The following is a 26,564-nucleotide window of genomic DNA, read 5'->3' on the forward strand; positions in this document are numbered from 1 at the left end:
CATCGAAGTATATGTATTTAGGTATAGTTTGGTACATAGGATAAGAGATAGATTGATAAATAATCATCTTTATCTTATGTTTGGTACCTTTTTAGAAAGCTCATGATAATATTATGGGCCCGTGATAAATTTTAATTTTATATAGGGATAAATTATCCCTTTTATGAGATGTGATAATTTTAATTTAATGATAAAAACACCACAAATGACTTAATTGCCCTCAATATATAAAAATCATAAACCCTATTATTCTATCATTTCACTTGTAGGTAGAAATTAAAATCAAATAAATATTTTTATTTATTTTTTATATATATTATATAAATGAACTCGAGATATTATAAAAATGATTTGTATAAATCTCAATAAAATTTTTAGTATCAATCGATTAACCTTAAAAATTTATATTTGACTTGACTCACAAAATTAAGGGCTCAATTATCATATTATATAATATATAAAATTAGGTAAAAAAATAAATCATGCAAGTATTTTCGGCGCATGAACATATAAGAAATATGAACTCAAGCAACAACTTTGAAATTATAAAATTTATTATGATAAGGTTAATTTTGTCATTACAATCTAATATATAAATTTAATCACTCTTATTAAAATCATATCAAACATTAAATATAATATCCTACGTCTTATTTATCATTAACTTATCTTTATATTATATATGACATGTTTATCCTATCATGTATACCAAACTATGTCTCACTCTACAAAACTTCTTGTACCCTTTCCAACACATCATTCAGAATCCACACACACAAATATTCTTCTCAACCTTCTCACCATATGAATGAGACGTAAGAACAGCGTGAAACTGAAGTTTGTTTATGTGGTTCACCAATTGCTTCTTTAACTCATGGAGAATAACATATCAAAGTGTTCCTCAGACATTGTAGCATCATAGAGACGGATTCCATGTTTGATTTGCGTGAATCAACTAGGCCTAAAAATAAACTACCATGCATGTGTTTCCCAGTGGTACTGCAAACCTGTCAGAGAAAACAAGCAAACAAGTCGAGGGAGACGATGAATTTGATATTCATTGGTATATATAATCTCACATTCAATTTAAATATAATATTTTCTTCTCGGTCACTGGACAACTGCATAAACTAGACATAGCCCAAGTTGTTATTACATATAGAAGGCCCGAATCATTATCTGGAATGAGGAAGTAGATGTCTAGAGAAGAGGGAGACTGGACAGGGAACATAATATGTAATTATCAATATATCGAGATGATAAACAAGTCAACACTGTGTCTCACCTCAATATACTCCACGCCTATCTCACTCAGTCGGTCCGACAAGTCATGGGATGAAAGTAAGCAGATAAAACCACCTGACACAACTGGTCTTTGGAGGAAATCCCAAGGTGACTTCATCAATATCTTATGCTTGCCTTGTTCATTTAGAGAGCTGCTGACAACTGGAAGTGTCTCTTCTTCCAAAAACCAGACCTGTTAGAAGCTCAGATCAGATGACATACAGTGAGCGAAAAAAGGCCGATTCAATGAGTGCTTTACTAGAACTTTATACCTCTCATTAGTTAGATGCTGAAATCGAAATATGTCAATGGCATACCACAAATTATTTTAACTATAAAGGTAAATAATTCCTTGCAAATAACTGTTCTGTTGATTTCTAGAACTGGGTGACATTGCTGGATATATGTGTACAACAATAAATTCAAAGCAAATACTTTACACCCAATGAGGCATAGTTCCAACCTAAGACAGCACACCTAAAGAATCACTTTCATCCCAATAAGATCACGAGTATAGAACTCGCCTTCTTCTAGCGCCTGCCTATCTTCATCTGTTACCAATAAAGTTGACCCAACAAGTTTTCGTGCCTGAACCAAAATATATCTCATCATGACATCATTCTTGAGTAGGCATAAACAATCATTCTGAAAGAATAATCCCTGACTACACCTGTTCCACTGTATTGATTTCATTAAATTTTAGAATCCAACTTTGTCCTGGGTGCCCACGCCCCTCCAACAGTTCAATTTCCTGGAACTTTCTGCTTCAAACATCGAGTTCCTGGCTACAGGAAAAAATAGCCTCCATTTAGACAACATATAATACTGTGTATTGCATTCTTGATTTTTATATGGTAATAATCTCACTTTTGTACACAAAATCGTTTTCCTTTAAAGGGTCGATGAAAGAGAGAAAAAGGTAAGAACTTGAGTATGAAACGGTTGACATATGAGTTAATAGTGGAGTGATAAGATTGACGCGCACGCGAAGAAGCTAATGGTAATTCACTGGAACTTTAGAAAACAGCGGCGGAAACATTCACTGGTCCGATAATTCGATAATTTCTGGTTAGTGCTCTTGGGAGTTTAAAATTAACGTGCAACAGTCGAGGCAGGGAGCACAATCTTAATGAAGCTGAGTCTGTGGGGTTTTTGGCATGAATATCTTTTAACGAAACAAAATTAGTGCGTAAAAAGTTCCATCATATCCACAAATTCCAGGCCTGGAATTCTTGTAAACTGTTGAGCTGAGTCCCGCGACCAATTTAACTGGACTCGAGAATATGACTGCCCGGGATAACGACGTCTACGCTTTACCTCACATGAATATTTTTTTATTATTAAGGTGTCATTGGATCCAGGTTGTGCTATGCACTCATGTTATAGCAAGTACTCAAGTTCGATCATATAAAAACATAGGGTCGTTACTCCAGCAACAATGGATAACAACTGATTCACTAATTTTTTTTGAAGTTTTTACAGATTTACTATTCTACCACTCATCCATGCATTCGACTTTGGTATGCTATTGGCGAAAAGAAGTACGTCGCTATTGCAGCGAGTTTACCTATATTCTTGGCCGGTCTTACCCAGATATGGCATAAATTTGAAAGCATGAATAAGTCCAAATGAATGCACGGCCCACAAAAAGTTGAGAAGATTCTATCAACACCGCATTTCATGGGCATACACCGAGTTCTTAGTTTTGTTAGAGCGATAGAAATATGCAATAAATTGAGAGCCATATCAAACATCCAAAACTGACGCATTGCCGGAGATATCCACATTGGTTTAAAACAAGTGTTCTTTATGGAGTATGAAACTGTTTTTACATGCTAATACTTCTCACTTCAGATGCAATAACTCAAATCCAAGCTCTCTGAGGTTGAGAAGACTGCAGCAAGATGATCTAGATATCACCAAAATAAGTTAACTCATTCAAACATATCAGGCGTATGAGGAGGAATAGCATTGATGTTAAACTGCTGCTATTCATGTGAGGAGTTCATTGTGAGTATCCGCTAGCTCTCAGTATCATAGTTAAATATGTGGAGATTTACACGATTCAGATGCACCATCATGATTTGGTGGGGCATTCTTAGGAACCTGCAGTGCACTACTTGATAAGAAAGAATTCCAGATGGTACAACTGTATCCAAAACACCCCACCCCAACAAACAAACATGCACACAAACATATAGAAAATGCAGGGGGGTAGGGAATTAGTATATCATGGATTCATCTTTAGCTCATTGAAAGTATCCGTTTCATAGTAAAACTCAAGCCTGATACATTTTTCCTGCAAGTAGTGCTACTTCAGAAGCTTTGTAATAATGCTTTCACGGACACTTTTAAACTTTATTGAGGACCTCCAACAGATTGTTCAGCACAATCTCAGACTTTCATATGCAGCTAGATCATCTAAGATTGCTTCGCCTCTTTGCAGAAGGGATGGGATGGAATTGAAGCTTAAAAACATCCCAATCAAAACCATGCTGTTTGACCTTCTGAGGTGCGGGCAACATACTAATACCGGGTCGGGAAAAGATAACATTGTACTCAAACTAATTTGTCATCAATATTGAACAATTTTCAAGAAAAAATAGTACGAAAATGCTTTATCTGGCCATTTTCATGTTGTTTTCCACAGAGAAACAAAAGAAGCTGTGACAAGAAAATGAGTTGATTTTCAAGGCAAACCTCTTGTTTTCTGCTCATAGTTTGTCCTGAACTGAGTTCTTGTTGTTTATGGAATTGTTCATCTTGCTGACGAAGGTGTTCTGGACCGTGGGGATGCCCTCCATGTGATTGCTGCTGATGAAAATGCTGATAAGTCTGTTGATGCTGTTGGTATTGCAGCAAAGGTATCTGCTGTCCTTGTGTTGCAACATGTTGCTGATATCCTTGTTGATTCATATCGTAGGCGAACTCCTGAAGTTGATGAGGATCCTGACCATGCTGTAATTGTTGATTCTGCTGGTAATAATGATGTTGTTGCAATTGTTGGTGAAATTGTTCACAGTATGTTATCTGATGCTGATCTTGGCCATAATATTGCTGAGGCAACAGCTGCAAGTGCTGCTGATGCTGTTGATATTGTTGCTGGTTCATATACTGGTGTTGCAGTTGAAATAAAGGCTGTTGCATATGCTGCTGATAGTGCTGTTGCCCCAAATGCTGCTGATGGTAATGATACTGTAGCATCTGGTCCATAGCCATGTTCTGTTGGGCTTGCCAAGGATCTTGACTGCTTGGTAAATTGTTTTGTTGCACATTTTGTTGAGGATAAGAAACCAGAGGAGAGGACAGTAGAGGAGATTGTGCAGCAGATGCATCGCTTGGTGGAACCGTCGTACATACTTGCCCGGCATGGTCAGTTTTTGTAGTTTCCTGAATAACCCCTGCTGAATGGCCACAGATTTGCGTTCCTGAATTTGACTCAATATTTCCTTGCTTCATCAGCATTTTGCTGTCCGATTCATTGCCTGGATGATTATTTTGCTCTTGATCTTTTGCTCGCTCATGAAACCCTGAACTAGTATATCCAGGAGCTGTGACTTTCTCAATCAAGTTTACACCAGTTTTAGAAGGCTCTTTTGAATCTGCAGGCATATTTGTTATAGTACTGTTCTGCTGACTCACTGATCCATCTTTTTCTGATGCATTATGAAAGAGTGGAGATTCAATAATCGGACTGCTGGTTGGAGATACAACTACCTCAGCTTTATACACATCACAAGATATGGGGATTGACTCCTGATTTTCCTTCTCTCTGTAATTTAATATATTAGTACTTTCCAAAGGAACAGGCAGATTCTGATGTTTGAACTCATGATCCAACAGGCTAAGTTGATCAACAGGATCAGTTGTTTCTGTTAACTTGCCAAACTCATTAGCCGGCTCACATTTGGTCAAAGCTTGCTTCGCGGACTGGTCAATGGTTTCAGCAGAAACAACAATAGGTCCAGGTTTTTCTACTTTAGACCGGCATGAGAAATCGCGAACTGAATTGTGTGAGATCAAAACATTCCCATTGGACTCAGTTAATTTTGCACTTACATCCACTGGTCCTGGTTTGTCTTCTCTTGATTGACATGACAAACCATCAATTGGCTCATTGCCTTGTGACATATCCTTGTCAGACGGAACAATAGCTTTAGCATACACTGGTTCTGCTATTTCCTTGCAATTGTTGTCCTTCTGAGGTGACAGCTTTTCCATAACCTGGGTATGGTCGATTTCACCATTCACTGGACCTTGTTCAACTTGAAGCTGGACCATGTTCAACAAAAAACTGCCTGATGCAAAGTGTTTATAAGGCTCACTCCTCAGGAACTGCGGAAATAGGCTAATATGACGGTTCCACGCCTTCATCACATCATGCACACTTCCACAAAGATTCATAAACTGCGATATTCCACCAAAACTAGAAACCAATGTCACATAGAACTGTAAATTACTTTTCCCGAACATGAAAATAGAGTAAAAAAATAAAGGATATATTTAAAACATAAGGGGTGGAGAATGGATAGCAAAGCATATTAATCCTTGATTACCACATAACTAACCATAATAGTCCTGAGTTTGGATATAACAAAGCATGAGATATGGACCACAAAGGTTCTGACATTTGCTACAAGTAGATCCCAACCTAATACTCGGCCCAAATGCTTTTAGTTAAATAGAAAGAATTCACAATATTTTGTAAAAAAAATTCACCTTTATCAGCTTTAAAGCAGCCGCCGCTTCTTTTTCATTCAAATTGGTTACTTCTAAGACAACATAAGAAGAATATCTTTATTTACAAACATCCCCAGAGGTTTAGAGCAAATTGGACTTCAAAAAATAATACATAAATACCAGCATACCACCAAAGTAGACTAAAATAAAGATAAACTCCAACCTCTAAGAACAAGAGCGATATAGTCTCTCGATCTTTGGCATTCAAACCATGGTATTCATCTGATCCTGGAGAAATGGCACCCGATATGATTGAGTCGATCACATTCACTTGGTTTGACCCTTCATGGGTCATTGCAAAATTTATCAATTCCTGCACTGAATAGGAACCATCGGTTTGTTTGACCTTGGTCATGAAAAAAACAATATAACAGCACACCGAGTACCTCGAAAAGGAATCTGCAATTGGGTACTTCTTTTACACCATTTATTAGTATATTTCTAGCAGCATCTGCACAACCTGTTATCTATCAAGCAGTTCGGTTTAGTCAGAGAATAATCAGACCAATGAAGTCAATAATACAAAATACAATAGGGAGTGTTAAAATCAAAGTCAATTAAAATTCTAGAGGATCAAAAGAGTTACATGTTTGTAAGATATAATCCTAAGACATTCACAGCATGGTTCTTGCTTCATACTCATAATAATATTGCCCGTGGATGCACCACTGTTTAATAATTGACATGCAGAATGTGTTTCAAGAAAGGAAGAGCAATAATGAAAAATGCTACACAAGGTTTGCAAAACCATGAAAAAAAGGTGATTAAGAGGGGGACATGCAAGTGTATTTAGAACACCAGAAATGTTACAGCCAATTATGGCCTTTAATTGCACACAAACTCAGAACAGAGGCAGGGCGCAGGTACATGAAATTATAAGAGATATGAACACAACTATAACTTATCACGGCTTCATAGGCATGTAGAATAAAATATTGTCAAAGAACACTTATTTATGACGCGAGTGGACTAAACATGGTAACAAGCATTACATTTCTGTCAACCGTTTACAAATGGCAACTGACTTCTTGCCCTTCATTTCTTCTATTTGTCACGGCACCAAAAGGCTACTATCTATAAGAATTAAACCATACAGAACTGACACTACTGACGAGTCGAAGTAGGATTAATAAAAATTTCCATACCATGAAGGTGAATCGGGAATAATGAGAATACAGCCTGGGAAGAATATGAATCTTCTGCTTCTCTTTTGCTGTTTTGAGCGCTTCTTCATATGTAGTAGAAGCTTTAATCAAATTTCCCTAAAGTCCAAACCATCTCTTCTTAACAAAGGTCCTTGATCAAGATACATTAATATATGCAACATTGCAAAAAACACACCAGGCGTCTTTCCATGTTTGCTTCTGTTACAACTTTTTCAAAAAAGATGGAATCAGTTTTTGCATCACACTGCTGCAATGAAGCACAAGCACCATTCACATCTCCTAGGTGCTCCTTAAACCTTGCACTGAATAGATGTATATCCGGCACATTCTGCGAGGTGTAAACACAGGAAAAAAATCTCATTCTCCCATATAATAAAATTCTGATAAAATGTGGCAAAATCCACACTTCTCCAATCCTTAAAAAATAAAATTTAACTTAAGGCAACAGGTTTATAGAACTTTTAATTAAACTAAAAACAAAAATCTGAAAAGTGCATCTTTTGAAAAGAGATACTAGAATAATGCATGCATTTCTATCAAGAAGTGTGGCATAACACAGTCATATTCAAAATCTTGGCTATAAGTTCATTGCAAAGAATTGAGATACATAGAAACAACAAAAAGTTCAGAAAGAGACAATTTTGATAAGAACAAAAGAAAATCTGCATTTATCTAAACAACACAAGGTAAAATGTATCTCAGCTGTATTTCAATTCCTAATTTCAGAAGTTAAACCACAAACAAAGCCTCAATACAGACTGCATAATTATATCAATGACGATTCGAGCACAAGGACCAAGAATAACTTCTGCTCCACGCTATACTACCAACCAAAATGGGTGGGAACTTACATGTAACGAGTTATGAGAGTGTTAATGCTTTATCCCAAAATCAAATAACTGAATATGAATAAATTCAAACGAACCTTCAAAAATATTTTTGTCGCCCGGTCTAGAGCAGAGATAGCCAGCTCACGCCCTCCGCTAGATTCCAGAAAATTAACATAACGCATCCAGAATTCAGGGTAACTCGCACAAGATATTAAACACCTCTCATACAGTTTTACAGTCTGCCCAGAAAAACATACACACACATATATATAAGTACAACAAGATATCGGTGAAGTATGATGACTGTATTAAAAATCTCACCCAGTCCAAATTTTCTTGCTTCTCGACAAAATCAAGATACAGATGCCAATTATTTAATTGATGGTCGTCAAGAGGAGTAACACAAAAAAATCGCCTTTTTATATTTGTCTCAAAGCATTTTACTTTTTCATTCAAATTGCATGATTCCTGATAGAATTCTTCACCAATAGATCTATATCTATACAGCGCCTTGCACTTGAGGACTTTATCAGAAGAACCCAGCAAATCCTTGACGACAAGAGAGATTTCATCCCCAGATATTTTTATCGCTGCAGGACCTGAAAGTTTCTCTACTTCAATGTGGTCGTTCTTCTCATATTCTATCTCCTCTTCCAAATTGGCCACAAACTGCTTGAAACTGAAGCATAAATGGTAACACATGTTTATTGGTTGACTATGAAATGAAAAGGTGAATCTGAGAGAAAATGTAGAGGTCGGAAGCCATATGTTAATTGAAGGCCAAACATGTATGTTTAATTATATCAAATACAACTACAGGTAGCAACCTATATGCTGGATTCTGTAGAATCTCAGTACTTCAATCATGGTGCACAGATTTGAGAGAGAGAAACAAAATACAATGAACCGGAAATAAAAGCTATGACAAGCAAATGATAAACTGAAAAATTACTACTTTCAAGCCCACTTGTTTTATGCCATAGATATTAGTTAGGCTACTGAAATCAGTAAAATTAATATTCACGTACTGATTTGGAAGGCTTCATTCGCAGTCAGCACTTATCTCATATTACAATATAACAATACTGCACAAACGGTAGATGAAACTAGAAGCATTCTATTCATTTTTAACATTTTAACCATCCTGTTGCTGTTGATGGAGGTGATACCGGATGATCAGCATGAACTTTTTCATAATTCTATAAGGTTAAAACATATGATCATGGTAGTTCTTTATAGTAAGAATTAAGATTTTCCCAACAGTCCTGCGACAAGGTTGCTATGTATTTGAGCTGAGGTATGAATTTCAGAAGTAGGAGAAAGGAAAATTGGGGGATATTAGAATGATTGAACTATTTGTTTTCAGCCAATACAGTAATTGCACTAGAAAAGGAAATCCAATATGAATACTCAGGAGTTTTCATAATTAAAAAACGAAGAAAACGACCAAGGCTGCAAAAAGGAAAACAATTTTGCAGCTCCTGCTCCACAAGGAAAAAACTCGAAAAAGGGACTGGAAGCTCAAAATAGAAGCTACTTGGTGTTACCTAAAGAAAATTGTAAATATTTAGCCTGAAATAAGTACAAAACAAGGAAATAAATAGGATTTAACTACTGGAACAGGTACAATCCATGAGGCCCAACCAAGGAGTTAAAAGTGAGAAATTAAAAATGACATGCATAGCAGTAGCAGTCACTTCAGCATTTTGTTAGGGATTTGGAGCCCAACATACTTATCATAATAAAAATACAGCTTCTTTGTTGGAAACCTCAGAGCTTGGATGTAACTTTGTGCAAGAAAATTCCATCCCTGCTGGTTGAATTCATATTTCATGTACTTGTCCCATAGGGCGTGACAAAAGTAATCTTTTCCAACAAAGGAGACGGCTCTTCCAAATAATCTGTCAGACAAAGCATGATATTAATTACTTGAGCCAATTTGCATAGCAATGCAATCAAGTGGAGGAGAAGTATTTCAGTCATGGAAGCATCATGATGTGCAAAAGCTGAATGTCCAAACTTATCAACTCAATAACTTTAAGTAATATAATGTCCAAGGCAACAAATTTTCAGTAAATCAAAATTGGAGAATGACCTTGATTTCGACAAAAACCTCATTTTCATAAATAGTTGATATACCATAAGTGCGATGAAAAGTAACAAAGCAATATAATGTACTGAAGTTTGTGACATGGAAAATAAAATTGCGAAAAACAGAAGCCTAGTTTGCTGGTTTAGAGGGTACAACCTAGAACTCAGCCTCATCTTTTAATAGTGCCTTTTCAAACATTGAGAGAACAAATAATGAAATTTGGCAATGATGTGCCGATAATATCGATTTGCAGGTTTGACTGTTTTGCCTGTCTCAAACCTAGAATGGCTTACCAGCCCTATGCATATCACCACTGTAACTTAAAGATCCCAGTGACGTACATTTGACTCTGCAGAAGTTTCTCTCTTTTCTTCATCAAAGTCCTCAAACCCACGACTATTGGGCATCCTTGGGTTATTATACACAAAACAAACTCTAGAACCCATAGCTACAAAATGTAGTGTAGGCAATAACTCCAAGCTTTAAAATCTACAGTCATAGAATTCAATGGCTATAATGTATTATATCAAAACATGCCAGCTAAGCTCTAAATTTCACCCATATTAAAAAAAACCATTTCCCATAACTTAAAAGGCATTGGAGAAATGCATAGCAAAGAATGATAATAAATCCACTCCTGGTCTCGAGAATGAATGTGGGATATATGCTGGGAGTTTTTGTGGAAAAAAAAGAAACATGCAATATAATGAAAATAAAACTCAGAAATAATAGTTATCTATTAAAGTCATTACAATAAATATATATAAAGATTACTTGCGAATATCCTCAGGATCTCCAAAACAAGCTGTGCCAAATGCAAAATAGTCAACCCAGAAACCAACTGAGAACATTGCCAATCCCGATCCTCTTTCATAAATTTTAATGGCTTCTTGAGTACCACAAAGCTTTGCCTTGCAATAGGCATATCTTTCCAAATGCCAATGACACAACGGAAATTTCTCCAAAAAAGAATCATATGACAGGGAAATTGTATCTATATCATCCTGCATTTCATGACCACACATGATTTAGTATACGTAATAACCAATTCAGTACAAGCATACGCTCGTACATCCAATCACATCGCCATTCACGACTGACCTATTATTGTATTCTACTACAGGAACTTTAGAAATTTTTACAATCCAATATGCCAGCTAATTAAATTTCCAATTTCATAAAGCACATTGTGAAATTGCAATATGTGTGATTCACTAATTGTAATTGAGACATAGATATTAGACCATTAACCAGATGCCCATCAATTACTAAAAAATTCATAGAAAGCTTTCAGAGTTCTTTAGCCCTTAATTGCAGCAGGTTTTAATGTATCAGCCTGTATCTAATTGACCATGTTCCTCAACAAGCATAACATTTCTTTCAGAGAATTTTCATATTTTTTATGTAAATAATATGCAAGCCTGGTCTCCCTTCACCAACCAAAATTTATAAACAGTGATGACATGTAGATCAAAATTTAAAATTTTAAAGCAGCTCAATTTTAATATCTCTGTCGTTTTTCCAATATGAATAGTTACTGCTACTCTAAGATCCCCTCCCATTAATTACGCGACACTGCATCTCATCAGAATGGAACGATTACCTAAATTTGATACCAAAAAATGTTTACCACTTTACTAAACACTATAGCTAATATGGATGTGCCCTATAAACTCTTTAAAGTATTCAAAGACCCAAGTAGCATGTTTCCATAGCAAGAATTTCCGGTAGAGGTTTATTGATCCCAAAATAATGTTGTGGTCCTGTCCAATTCTACAAGATATTAATAGTTGAGAAGGCAAAAGACAACAATCTAGAGTTACCTGACAAGTATTTTCAACCTCTAAAATCAACGATTTCCAGGAATTGTAATCTAGCGAGCCACGAGCAATCAATTCCCTGAGCTTTTGAGATAACCTCACTGCTAAAAAAGCAAAGAGCATTCATAGAATCTCTATCGTGATAAAACTTTTTGTAGATTCTATAACGCCCAGAGATGTCTACGACCTTGAAAAGTTAGCAAAGTTATAATAATAGATATTCAAATTATATCTCCAGAAATCCAGAAAATAAATTGCGCAACTTTTAAATGGAGTGATTGATCATTTACTATCATCTCGCCTGCATAGTAACTCAATTTCAAATTCAATGACAAATGACCCATTAAGTTTCAACAGACAAAATCAAGAGTTCAAAAAATTCAACTGCACTTACATGCCGTTTCAGCGCCAGGATTATGTTCGGCCATATAACACCCCCTCCCCTCGATTTTTTATGTTGTCTTCCTCTTTTCTCGTACGTTGTCTTCCTCTTTTCTCGTATTTACTTCCAATTGCAGCACTGACTGTCTCCACCAGCACAATTTGGATGCAATTGTGTGGGTGCGCGTGTGTATATATATATATATATATATATATATTTCTTATATTTTGGTCTGCAGATTTTATTTTCATACGGAATTTATTTTTAGTTCAGCTCATTTAAAAATAAAAATTATCATAAAAAATCAATGTTTTAAAAGACACATTCTAGGACCGATTAAACGGAATAATTGCTCACCGTTTCGACTTTTATATGCTTTTAGATATCTAAATGGTAGATGGTGGGTGATCGCTTATCTTAGATCTAAGTCTGATGGTAAAAATAAAATGATTTTAAATCCGAAATTCATATTTTATATTTTTAAGACATTTTAAAATAAAAAATAAATTTTGTATTTGGATTGTTGAGTTTCAAATATACATAAATATATTTTTGTTATTAAAGATAATAAGATTATAAATTTTAAATTCATCGTTTACATATTTATTTCATTCAAATTCACTTAATAATGTCATTTGAAATATATTTTATTTAAAAATAAATAATTTAATTTAAGATTTAATATATTATTTTATTATCAACTATAAACTGATAATTTGGATATAAATTACACCATATATATATATATATATAAATCACCCTTTTCTCGTGAACGTTATTAAATACTAGCGACCGAGGCACACGCGTTGCATGTGTAACATAATATGAGACATTTGAAACGTTGTCTAATCAATTTATAAAATAAATATTGGACATTTGTAATTTAATATGAATATTATGATATGATATAATTATATATATATAAATTGATGCAAGTTTTAAAATTTCATTACTTTGAAACTGAAAATTTATTGATTATTGAAACTGAATACCTAATAAATTGATAATATATAAAATATTCATTATCACTTTGAATCATATTTTTATCACCCCATTTTCAGTCACTATTCAAAAATTTATGTAACATATTCACTTTGTACTCAAACAAAAATCTAACTAAAATGTTATTTGCTCGATCTTCACGAAGCATTTAGAGATGCAAGAGTAACATCTACAAATTGCTAAAAAATTATTTTATTACATTAAATTAATATTGAAAATTCATAATATGTGGTTTGTGTAGTACTGTTTTTATATCATCATCATTGACAAATTTTATTTTTTCTGTTAACATAAGGAAACAAATAAGTCAAGAAATATAAGTTAATGTCATATATATTTTTTTGTTTTATGTAAGTTACATATATACTTAGAAATGTTTTTTTCTTCTATTTTCTTCTTTGTTGCTATGTCTTTTTACAAAATTACCGAAAAAATTAATATAATAAAACTAAAATAAATGTTGCACCCAAAACATTTAGAAAATTTAAAAAAGTAAATGTTGTCATGCCTTCATTATATCAGATCCTTCAATCCAACCAATTCTTTTCGCGCTGCGAAAAAGTTAACAAAATACGTTTTATCATTTTCAATGTTAAATAAAAAAAAATACAATGTGTAACGAACTTCCTTACGTATGACTCTTAAGTTTTCAAAAAATTCTTAAAATCAAACATCTAAAGTCATATATGTTCATCCCGATTTTGATTTTCCGACCCAAACCAATAATCTGTGTCCTAATAGGCTACAAATTTAGTAAAGTTAATGTTAGATATTGGTATTTATAGGAAAACTATATTATATAAGTGAAACGCAAATAAAACAACATTTAATCAAAATATATTATATGTTGTTGGACATTCTACCACAATTCATTTCTTTGATATTTTGCAAAAGCATCCACTTGTACAATCTGGATATCTTTTGTTTTGCCGGAATTGAAATACATCAAAAGGTTTAAATGTTGACATGCTTCCAAAATAAAGTAACAATTTATATGAATATTTGAATAAAACTATTTATTTTATAATATAGGAAAAAGATCATGATATCTCACAGTTATTGCTACGTTTGCAACAAACTTTTGACATTGGAATTTTCTTGATTTACTTCGATATTCAATGAAGTCATAGGTAGATAATTGCCGAATTAGACGCACGTGAAGTAATAGGGCACCATTTTACTTCGCATTATCACCGAAGTCGTATCCAAGAAATTAGCGAAGTCGTTGGCCGGTTCAATGAGGAAAAACCGGTCCGGAATTAGACCGATGCCGAAGTAAAACAACGTCTTCTATGTCATCGATTTCGTAAGTGTAGAAGTAACTTATATATAACTACATAGTTTACATTAAATGATGAAGTAAATGTGTTGTATAACTTCACATGCTTTGTATTTTTGTGAAGTAATTGATGTGGAATTGGTGTAATGGAACTACATTAGCGACGGACTGCAAAATCCGTCGCTAATTTGCGATGGTCCGAGAAAGAATATCGTCGCTAATTAGCGATAGGCTTAGAAAGACATATCGTCGCTAATTGGCGACTGTTTAGCAAAAACCGTCTCAATTTAAAATCGTCTCAAATAATTAGCGACGGTATTAAATAAATTGTCGCTAATTAGCAATGGTTTTGCAAAACCGTCGCTAGTTTATTATTTTAAAAAAAATTATTTTATAATTTAATAAAAAATATTTAGTTTTGTAATTATTTGTAAATATTTTTAAATAATCTTCTCAACTCATCTAAATATCACATTTTTAAATTTATAAATATTCTATAAAATTATTTTACTTTGTGATAAATAAGCGAAAAAATTAAAATTCACGATCATAAATTAAAAATAGAAGCTAAAAAATTTATCGTAAAGCGACACTAAAATCACGCAAAAGAGAAAATGGACCGAAGATGTGAAGTGGTGTGGAGGAAAATGGGCAGAAGTGGCGGCATTTTATAGGCAGTTTGCGACGGTTTTATCAAAAATCGTCGCTATTAGCGACGATGTTAAATAAACCGTCGCTATTTTTTTAAAAAAACTGTCGCTATTAGCGACGGTTATTAATAACCATCGCCGATTTAGTTTCGCCACGGTTTATAGTATTGTCGCTAATAGCGACGGTTGTTAAAAAAAGCGACGGTTATTGAAACCGTCGCCGATGTAGAATAGCGACGGACTACATTTAACCATCGCTAATAGCGATGGTTCATGAAGACCGTCGCTAATAGGCTTTTGTCATCTATTTGAGACAATTTTAAATTATCAAACCGTCATCAATTTTTAAATTAGCCTTTATTGAAAATTGTCGCAAATATTTGAGATGATTTGTTAAAAACCGTCACAAAGATCTTTTATTACTTTACAATTTACCTTTAATGACGAAGTAGTAGATTTAAAAAACTTTATTTTTTTGTATTGTAGTGAAGTAATTAATAGATAACGACTTCACAATTATTGAATTGTGGTGAAGTAAAATCTTTCTTTAACTTCGACACAATTTAATATGACGAGTTATTTTGTATTTTATTATCTCATCATTTAATTTAGTAGTAGATTTAAAAGACTTCATTATTTTGTATTGTAGTGAAGTAATTAATATGACGAGTTACTTCACAATTTACATTTAATGACAAAGTAGTAGATTTAAAATACTTCAATTTTTTGTATAGTAGTGAAGTAATTAATAGAGAACGACTTCACAATTATTGAGTTGTGATGAAGTAAATTCTTTCTTTAACTAAGACACAATTTTAATATGACGAGTTATTTTGTATTTTATTACTTCATCATTTAATTTAGTAATAGATTTAAAAGACTTCATTTTTTTTCGTATTGTAGTGAAGTAATTAATATGACGTGTTATTTTGTATTTTATTACTTCATCATTAAATTAAGAGATAATTTAAGAGAAATAAATTACAATTGTGGTTCATTGTTTTACTTCACTAAATATAAATTTCCATTTTTTTTAACTTTTGACTTCATCAAAATTACTATGTTGAAGTAAAATGTTACAAAAAATTAGAAGTGAAGCCCGTGTTTTTTAAATTGTGAAGTAAAAAATAATGTTTTACTTCGTCAGTGTTATTACCGAAGTTGATTGATATATAATACTTCATAATTAATAATCGCCGAAATAACCAGTGGCGAAGTAAAAACCAAAAATTGTACTAGTACGTTTGCAATATTTATATTACATAATATAATTTTATCTCACCCACTTTTTGAGATTTTCTAAACTATAGATTGGGAGGGCTCGAACATGAGCCGCTTACAGGAGAAAGTGTGTTAAACAACTTAAGCCAAAGGTCGGTCTCATATCTTACCCACTTAATAATAATAAGTTTGATATTGTTACATTTGCAATAAGAATTCCGGAAACAATTTAGAATTTTTTTGAAGTCTGGTAGGAATAAAAATTGAGCATAGAAAGCAAGAATCAACATAAAGAAGGAAATAAACATTTTTTTTTTGGAAAAAAAGCATTATAAATAAAACAGTAAAGGCATGAATGAAAAAATATTAGATGTAATTTTGAATCTTACCTGATGTTTCACTGTAGGAGAAGAATTCCATAAATTGGATAGTTTGATATTTGAATCTTTGTTTTGGAATATGATGTAGTAATTATCATACTGCAATAATTCTTGGTAATTAGCAAGGGGGAAGGATTTGCACAAAGTAAGATTTTCAAGTTGATGAAGAAAGACATTCATGAGCACGGGTGAGACGGTCCCATTGGCGTGCATCCATTAGGAATTGAACCTACGAATTCGTACTAAGGTCTATAGCTCAGTTGGTGGAGCAACTTGTTTACACGTGCGCCGATAACAATTGAGAAGAGAGAGAAAAATATAATTTAAAAAGAATAAAATATATGAATATATTCGGTAAAATGGAATGTTAGTTGTATTTGAAATGTAAAATTTGAAATAATGTGGATGCAAGCAAACAAAGATAATGGGAAAGGGTAATTGGATGTAGTAGTTAGAGTTAAAATCTGAAGAGATGTGTGCAAATATGACAAAAAAAACTAAGATTTAAAATTAAGTCGTTAAAATAAAATATAAAATTATCCATGATTTAACAGTTAAATTAAATAAGAAAAAAATCGGAAGAGATGAGAATAAATATGGAAAATAAATCAAAAGTGCACATGTGATTTAAAATTTAAAACAATGGAGATGAAAACAAACAATTCTCAATAAATGGAAGTTTTCATATAAATTTTTTTCTGACCATACACCATAATACATCTTTCTTTATTCAAAGAATTAAAATGCAGGCATGTAAATCAATCCAAAAGAGGCAAAGAGATGAAGCTCTATCCCGTTGGAAGAAATTAGAATACATATGACAAACAGAGTAAGCCGGTGTTCGGAGATGGAAGATGAACTAAATGAAGTTCAACATTCTACGTTTACCACATCAATTCTATGTTATCATGTTAATATGTGTTTTAGATCCATGATCTATAAAAACTTACAGCATTATCATATGATCGTATGCAAAAAGTTAGGCAGTCTCGTGGCCCTTCACCTTTTTTATGTTTTCTCAAAATATTCACAACAACATTTTTTTTTTATTCATAAATTAATGAAATAAATATGTTCAGTAATTAACATCAATTTTCCAGATTTGTAGTTGTGTGTTAATGATTTATCAGAAAGCTATGAATAAATTTTGAAAAAGGGAACACTTGTTAATAAAAAAAACCACAAAAGCAGCTTCCTCAATTAAAAAAATTGAACCATAAAGTAATTTAGATCTAGAGTGTGAAGATTCCGATTCGAGGGCCCAACAAAGTAAACATATTTGTGTCATCCAAAAAAGCCAATTTTTGAGAAGAGATGATGATTTCTTTACCTAAAAGCATATTCACGACCTCAAAAAATTCAAATATAGAGAAAGTAGAAACTAAAAACAAACTTTAAATCCAAAATCAACATGAACCTGATGCATTGTGAGATCATAAGACAATAACTCGAAGCCGTGCCTTTTGATGTATAGTTAGGCTTGTCAAATTGGGTCAGGCCCGTCGGGTCGGCCCGCCCCGCCATAAAATTGAGCGGGTTGGGTTGATAAAATAGCAGCCCGTTTGGAGGTGGGCCAAACGGGTTGAGCCCGTTTGGGTTGCGGGCCAAATGGGTTGAGCCCGTTTGGGTTGCGGGTTGGCCCGTCAAATTAGGGTAGAATTTTATATTTTTAAGTTTTATATAAAAATTACTATTTCTTCCTTATTTTTTCTCATGTGCCTAACTTTAATCACTCTGGTAAAATCTATATGCTTCTATTTTTTTGAAGATGTTATACTCTTCAGTCCCCTCCCTTTTTTTAATGTTTAACTCGAACTAATCCAGAATTATCAAAATAATATAGTAAATAAAGTAATTATCTGTATTATTGAAAACATAATATTACATGAGTTAATTTTTAGTACATGTGTACGATGAAATCTTGTGTGAATTAGAATAAATACTTTATTTTTTTTTATGTATTATGTTGATTGTTGTATGCTTTCAATGTCTTATTTCAATGTTTTTAAGTTTTTTATGAAAATATTTGACTGAAATATATTTTTCTTCTATGTTTATTTTAATATTGTTTAGTATTTTTTTAAAAAAAAAATAATAAGCGGGTTGGCCCGCCTAGCCCGCGGCCCAAGGTGGGTTGGGCTGGGTTGGCCATTTAGAGGCCCGTCTGGCCCGCCCCGCCCCGCCTAATGGCGGGTTGCGGTGGATTGCGGGCTGGCCCGCCCCGTCAGCCCGTTTTGACATGTATACGTAGAGTTGAGTGCAAAGATTTCGAACAAATATTCAATAACCAATCGTACGATATACGCTCAATCTGCAGCTATAGTATAGAAACAAATTGTTATCAACCCCCTACTACTTTCCGTGGATAAATTGACAAAGAGACAGAGGCGTATGTATAGTATGGGCTGAGCTGGGCTTGAGATTTTTGTTTTTGTTTTTTTATATAGCCATAAGCCCATCAATTACAAAATAAAAAAAAATAAAAAAAAGAAGAGAAATTAAAAAAACTCTCTCACGGTAGCTTCAGGCTTGGAAATTGGAATACATCTCTCAATTCTCAACCTCCTTCGGTGCTTCCTCACCACTCCCCTCTCTTGCCCTTTGTTCTCTTTTTTCCCAATTTTCTACTTCTTTCATATACTCTTTTTACCCGTCACTTTCAAATTCTTGTTACTTGTCAGGTATCTCTCTAATAATTTAATTACTTTTTTTAAGCATAATCCTTCTTGATTATTGCTAGTTTTCGAGTTTAGATTATTTGGGGTTGATTGGTTTATGTTTTCCCCAAGATTCTTGTAGTTTGTAGTGTTTTTGAATTTGAGTTTGGTCTATTTTGGGTTCAAGATTAAAAACTTGCAATAAATTAATTGTATTATTTTATGGAATCCTATCACCATGAATTATCTGTTTAGTGTCTTTGATGTTTAGTTACTCAAAAGATAGATATTTTATTTTTTCATTTTTTCGTCTTTTGATTTAAATGAAGATTATTCTTTTAGGTGAAATAAAATGACGTTTATATGTTTTTTTATTTATAGGTGAATCAAAATGTCAAAAAAAAGCATTACCGATTATTTCATCCAAAAAAACAATGACCAATTATCAAAAACTTCAAATGATGCTCTTCCGTCAAGTTCAAGATCTACATTGAAAACCAAAAAACTCAAACCTGACAATGAAGTTGCTCTCGATCCATTAGAAGGAAATAATCCATATTATGAGCGTGATCCTAGGAAACGAATTAAAATATGGGAATATCCATGTGATAAACAAGATGATGTTCGAAGAGAATATTTTGGTATGAGACCATATCAGCCTATATATGAATATCCACTTGTTGATTGTAAGAATCAAAAACGTAGTTTTCAGTCTTCTTGGTTCGTAAAATTTCCATGGCTCGAGTTTTCTAAAGTAAAAGAAAGTGCATTTTGTTTCCCATGTTATCTTCTGATGTTCCTTCATCATATCAGAAGAAATTTACGGTTGAAGGATTTAAGAATTGGAAAAGAGTGAATTGCAAAACATGTCCACTGAAAAGACATGAAGGAGATTGCAATTCATTACATAGTACTGCTATGCAAAAATGGGAGGGCTTGAAAAATGTATCTCAACATATCGATAGAAGGATGAATAAACAATCTGAGAATATTGTAAAGCAAAACAGATTGCTTATAAGGACATCGATTAGAGCTGTAAGATGGCTAGCATTACAAGGGTGTGCATTTAGAGGACATGATGAGTCTGTAGATTCTCATAATCGTGGAAATTTTCTTGAACTCATCAAATTTCAATGAGAATTGTGCAAAGAAATTGATGATATTATCTTAGATAAAGCATCTAAAAATGCCAAGTATACATCACCATCAATTCAACAGGAGATTCTAAAAATTATTGCCGATCTTGTGCGAAGTAAAATCCGTGATGAAGTAGGGGATGCTAAATTCAATATTCTTGTTGATGAAGCAATTGATGAATCTCGTAGATCACAAATGGCTATTGTTTTGCGGTACATAGATTGTGATGGGTTTGTTAGGGAGAGATTTTTTGAACTTGGTGGTGTTGATGATACTAATTATTTGACTTTGAAAACACATATATGTAGTATCTTGACACAACACAAGCTTTTGATTGAAAATATGCGAGATCAAGGATACAATGGTGCTAGCAACATGCGGGGAGAATGAAATGGATTACAAGCATTATTTCTCAAAGATTGTCCGTTTGCATATTATATTCATTGTTTTGCTCACTAGCTGCAACTTACATTAGTTGCAGCAGCTAAAGAGGTATCAGATGTATGGCTATTTTTTTCTAAATTGAGTTCAATTGTCAATTTTTTGGGTTCTTCTTCAAAGAGACACTCTCAATTGAAATCAATTCGAGAAGATGAAATCATTGATTTGATAGAATCTAGAGAACTTGGGACTGGTACTGGAGTTAATCAAGCTAGTAATTTGCAACGACCTGCATCTACTCGAAGGAGTTCACATTACGTTTCTGTTAGTCGAGTTATTGAATTATTTGGTTCAGTTTGTACACTTCTATAAGATTTCATGGGGGGAAAGTCTGCCTTTAGTATACGTGCGGAGGCTAAAGGTTTGCTTAAAAAGATGATGACATTTGATTTTGTATTTATCTTGTTATTGATGTATAGAGTTTTGGAAACATCTGATATGTTATATCAGGCTTTGCAAAGAAAAAATCAAGACATTCTGAAAGCAATGAGTTTAGTCACGACTACAAAATTGCTTTTCCAGAAAATGCGAGATGATGAATGGGAAGATTTTCTATGGAGTGTGAATAATTTTTGTGATAATCATGACATTGTAGTGCCTGATTTGACAGCTCGCTATGTTGAAGGTACTAAACGTTCCTGTCAACAGAAAAATCATTTTACAGTGGAAAAATACTATCATTTTCATGTATTCAATGTTGTGATTGACAAACAGCTGATGGAGTTGAATATACGATTTACTGAGCAATCAATAGAGCTTCTCACTCTCTGTGAAGCCTTGAATCCCAGTGATGACTTCAATTCTCTGAAAGTGCTATTTATTCTATAATTGATAAATTTTATCCCAATGATTTTTCCAAAGATGACATGAAAAATTTGAAGACTCAATTGGATCATTACAAGCTTGATGTGTTTGAGGATCCGAGGTTTAAAGATGTTGATTCTCTTCCTAAATTATGCCGGTTACTAGTTGAAACAAAGAAGTCGAAGATTTATTTCATTATTGATAGACTGATCCGTTTGGTCTTGACTTTTTCAGTTTGCACTGCTACAACTGATCGAGCATTTTCAGGGATGAAACTTCTCAAGACACCACTTCGCAACAAAATGGAGCAGGAATATTTAAACAATGCAATGATTTTGTATATTGATAGAGAGATTGCTCATGAAATTGATATAGATTACATAATTGATATATTTGATCTTTTGAAAAATCGAAGGTTGCGACTAAAGTAGTGTTTATTTAAATTACACTCTTTTGGCGTAAGTTGTATTTTTTTCGTTATGCGTACTCTATCATATGATTAATATTTGAACTTTTGGAAAATATTTACATATAATATTTGAACTTTTGGAAAAAATGAATATATAGAAATTAGAAAAACCAAAGAAAATAGTATTAAAGATGTAAAAAAACAAACATATATTTTGAGAGTAAAAATTTTGAGTCCTTGCCTTGTGTGAAAGATTTGGAATCTAGAGCCCAGTGTGCAAAAAGTGGGTGGTAATATTTTAAAAAAAGAACCCAGAGTGCAAGGGAAGCGCATCTCTGAAAACTGAGGGAAATTGGAAAAGAAATCGTTTTTTCTGAGAACTGATAAATTGGGAGAAAACTACTTATTTAAGACGTGGAATGAGAAACAGGGTGAGTTAATTGTGTCGTGGAATGAGAACGGATGAATTATGAGAAATATGAAATATAATTTTTTAGAAAAGGGTGAAAAAGGAAGAAAAATTGGTGTCCTCAAATAACAGTTTTTATAGGCCTCTTAACTATTATAGAATAACTAGTCACTGAGGCACCCAGGCACACGCATTGACAGTGTCATTAATATATGAGGCTAATATATTATTAACGCATTTTCAAACTTCTAGCAGCTGAGGCACACGCGTTGTGTGTAACATAACATTTAATAATATTTGTTGCTGTTAAATAATATTTGTTTTCTCTACTATTTTATTAAAGCGTGTGCCTCAGCCGCTATTGTGTGTAACATAACATTTAATAATATTTGTTATATTAAACTTCTAGCGACTGAGACACACGTGTAGTGCGTAACATAACATTTAATAATATTTGTACACATTGTTGTGTATGACAAAAAATCTATTTTTCTATTAATCATAATTTCAATAATAATAATAATAATAATAATATGGTAGAAAAAATAAAGGTTTTCTTCGTTAAATGTAACAAATACAAATATTATTTAAAAATATTATTATTTTTATATCAAAAATATTATTTTTTATTGTAAATATATGTATGATTGATCCGTCTCACGAATAAAAATATATGAGATCGTCTTACAGGAGACTTACTCTTAGTTGGTGCTTTGGCCAAGACGATTCTTGCTCTTGTTATGATGCCAAACTGTCCCAAACCGTCCCAAACCTCCAAGAACTGCATAGAACAGCTCTGATTCATCCTTCCTTGAGCATGTTATAAGCTGCCCTTTACCTATATATATATAGCAAAAAAAAAAAAAAGACAAGCAAAACCCATTAGTTACAAATGAACAAATACAAAAACATTTGTGTATAAAGAAAATTATTTTTCTGAAACATCGAATTCACGGGAGATGGTCAACAATATTATCATATATAAACAAATTTACCAGTAATAACATCAAGTTCAAGGACATTGCTGATTTGAGGGCCATGTAAAAATGACTGCCCACTGATTCCAGCATTAGAGAGTGTTCCTCCCTCAGTTAGATACAAATAATCAGTCCAAGAAACAGGAGTAACCCCATGTTTCAACGTCTCGCGTAAAACGTCGATCCAAAGCTCTTCGCCTCCAACATCTGCATAAAACCCTGAAGAAGGGCTCCAAGAAACCCTAACCCCACTCCCGTTTCTACTCAAAGAGGCCATCTCCACGACCACTCCTTTGTATGCCATGGCCTGCCCCCTCACCGAATGACCTTGTCCTCTGGCAGCAATAGAAAATGGAGTACTGGAACAATTGTTCGGGTATTCGATAAGTTTAATGATGTCTTTAATGGATGAAGGGTAGAAACCCGCTGAAGGGATCTTGTGAACGATGTTTCCATAATCATTAATTAGAAGCTTTCACGATCGTATCAGGTTCGGTTCGAATCTTCTTACTGATTTCAAGGGGAAGGATTTGATCTTTGCAAAGTGCAGTTTGCAATGGCTTGATTGGCTTTGCTAAAATGCAAATTACAATATCGGATAATGTGATGATCACTATAAAGAAAATGAAATGTAAAGGCCGGTTGGGACAATGGGTTGTCATATTACAAGGAGATCTAAACCTTAATTTAATAGAATCTTTAATATTAGATTACTACATAGAGATTAACTTGTACTATGACATAGTGTGTGTGTGTGTGTGTGTGTGTGTTCTAGTTAGAAGAGGCTATATTTATATGCATAAAAAATTGACTTGGGCTTGCATGAACTTAATTAATATAGCCTATATTAAAAAATAATTATTATTAATAAAAAAATTTGGTTGAAGGCCGAAGCTGAATTTCGGGTTCATTAGATATAAACAAGACCATTGACTTTGATGCAAATTAATAATTTTATAGATATGAAAAAGGATTAGATTTATGACGATCGAGCAGATCTAGATAATTAATTAAATAATAGAGATGGGAGATATATAAATATTTTGAAATTTTTATGAATATATTTGAGAAATTAAGTTTCAATATTATTCCGGATATATTAATTAGATGCGAAACGAATTTTACTCCTAGTTTTTTTTTAAAAAAAAAATTCTTCAAATTTAATTTGTATCTTAAAATTCAATTCAAATCATTGAAATTGTTTAGTTTAAAGATATATAAAGTTGCTATTTTAGGGTCACGCAAAAAATCTTTGAAATAAATGAATTATAGATTCGATCATGATATTATGACATATCATTTCATTAAATTTTTTAGGGTCAGAGATTCATATGAACAAGCAAGAAACGAGACCAGAACATCACCAAAGATTTGCATAGTTTCAGTCCAAGATATTCAATGTTTTGATATAGGGGGCAATTTCAAAGCCAATAATCACCAAATATTATGTGAAATTAATCTGAATCTTTCAATTTCTTTAGAACATAATAGCGTTTCATCACGGTAGGACTTAACGTTTGCCATTTTACTAAAAAAATATAGCTGGTGGTGACATTGCAATTCAAATCTTTTAACTCGTACAACCATTATTCATCATATTTGGATTGTTCTATTCAACATGAATAATTATTAATCCCAACTATCATTAAAAAAAATTTATTTTCTATCTAGAAAAATATTTCGTATCTTTGTGACGTCATTGATTGATATTTGATCCTACTTGATTGACTTTGAATTAATTAAACGTAAATTCGGAGATAAGTTAATGAACAAGACAATTTGTCGAATGAAAGATTTTCTAAGTTTACGTATTTTGTTAGAAAAAGTAAAATGTGTTTCTAGATGTATACGATACATAGAGCTCGTTATGAAAGTTTAATGGCCTATATTGAGCAGTATAATAATTTTTTTTTCACTTACGTACGGCAAATACAATAATATATGAAATATTCTGTCCATCAACATCACCGATGTGACTTTTTCCACGTTTCCTAGCCAATTCTAACTCATATATTATTATATTTGTTGTTGGTGAAAAATTATATTATAATATATAATATACACACACACACACACATACATTAATAATGGTAAGAACTCCAATTTCAGCAAGACTAAGAATTCTCATTTTTCAGCATATCATCCCAACAGCTATTTCAAATCTTGTAATTGATGTATTAGTTTAAAGTTAAAGACAGATAATGACAGAAAATGGAAGGATAACAATCAGATTTTATCATATAAATAGCACATGAAAATTCTGAATTATTGTTATACAAAATTATGAACAAATTACCTTAAAATTCGAGGAAGGAGTAACCTTTTTTTTTCAAACTGGTAATGTTAATTTCTGAGTCACATTCTAGTAGCAAGAGTAGAATTTTTTCAAACACCAACTCAAACTTTATTAGGCATATGTTTTAACTTGTGAAACACGAATTAAAACTAACCAACATGTTTTTTATATGTTTAAAGTACGATTCTTGAAATCTAGATTTTTTAAGTACTGAAATTTATGAACACATGATAGGAATATATATTATGAACATGCATGAATAGAATGGTGAAGGAGGTTCGATCAATTCTATTGTTCAATTTATATTATGTTAATCAACTACATTTGTTAGATTTTTTTCTGTTATGGATTTGGATGTTGTAAATACAATTTATTTCGATATTATGAATGAACATAATTGTTCTTGGAATTTGTTCTTTTGAGGCTTGTTGCTTTCTGTTATTGATTTGGATGTTATAAATACAATTTATTTCGATATTATGAATGAATATTATTGTTTCTGAAAGTTGTTCTTTCGAGGCTTGTTGTTTTTGAATATATAATTCTTTATATGTTATGTCAGCATTTTTCGATGGAACGTCAATGTTC

At 32.9% G+C, this 26,564-nt stretch overlaps 2 protein-coding genes and 1 long non-coding RNA gene across 6 annotated transcripts; all 3 read right to left on the reverse strand.

Moving 5' to 3' along the window:
• Positions 1 to 3,009: 3,009 nt before the first annotated feature.
• Positions 3,010 to 12,473, reverse strand: LOC142534088 (uncharacterized). 4 transcript variants are annotated; one of them, XM_075640998.1, is made up of 12 exons: positions 12,327 to 12,473; positions 11,936 to 12,033; positions 10,887 to 11,116; positions 9,754 to 9,921; positions 8,342 to 8,699; positions 8,116 to 8,259; positions 7,366 to 7,518; positions 7,170 to 7,286; positions 6,411 to 6,491; positions 6,188 to 6,337; positions 3,985 to 5,691; positions 3,010 to 3,390 (listed from the first exon to the last, which is right to left on the reverse strand). In XM_075640998.1, the coding sequence occupies exons 1-12, from the start codon at positions 12,358 to 12,360 to the stop codon at positions 3,325 to 3,327; spliced, it is 3,306 nt and encodes a 1,101-aa protein (XP_075497113.1). In that variant the 5' UTR covers positions 12,361 to 12,473; the 3' UTR covers positions 3,010 to 3,324. The 4 variants fall into 4 exon arrangements, with proteins under 4 accessions (XP_075497113.1, XP_075497109.1, XP_075497116.1 ...); XM_075640994.1 differs by having other exon boundaries at positions 11,936 to 12,036; XM_075641001.1 differs by having other exon boundaries at positions 11,936 to 12,119; positions 12,327 to 12,466.
• A 1,146-nt stretch (positions 12,474 to 13,619) lies between these two features.
• Positions 13,620 to 23,146, reverse strand: LOC142534102 (uncharacterized). The gene is made up of 3 exons (XR_012816909.1): positions 19,086 to 23,146; positions 16,856 to 18,306; positions 13,620 to 13,867 (listed from the first exon to the last, which is right to left on the reverse strand). It is a non-coding gene; the product is annotated as an uncharacterized LOC142534102 (long non-coding RNA).
• A 221-nt stretch (positions 23,147 to 23,367) lies between these two features.
• On the reverse strand, positions 23,368 to 26,437 carry LOC142534107 (cytokinin dehydrogenase 2-like). Its single transcript, XM_075641026.1, has 2 exons — positions 23,699 to 26,437; positions 23,368 to 23,541 (listed from the first exon to the last, which is right to left on the reverse strand). The coding sequence occupies exons 1-2, from the start codon at positions 23,982 to 23,984 to the stop codon at positions 23,405 to 23,407; spliced, it is 423 nt and encodes a 140-aa protein (XP_075497141.1). The 5' UTR covers positions 23,985 to 26,437; the 3' UTR covers positions 23,368 to 23,404.
• Between the last annotated feature and the right edge of the window lie 127 nt (positions 26,438 to 26,564).

This window comes from Primulina tabacum, chromosome 2 (assembly GCF_025594145.1).
Source record: "Primulina tabacum isolate GXHZ01 chromosome 2, ASM2559414v2, whole genome shotgun sequence".
NCBI lineage: Eukaryota > Viridiplantae > Streptophyta > Magnoliopsida > Lamiales > Gesneriaceae > Primulina > Primulina tabacum.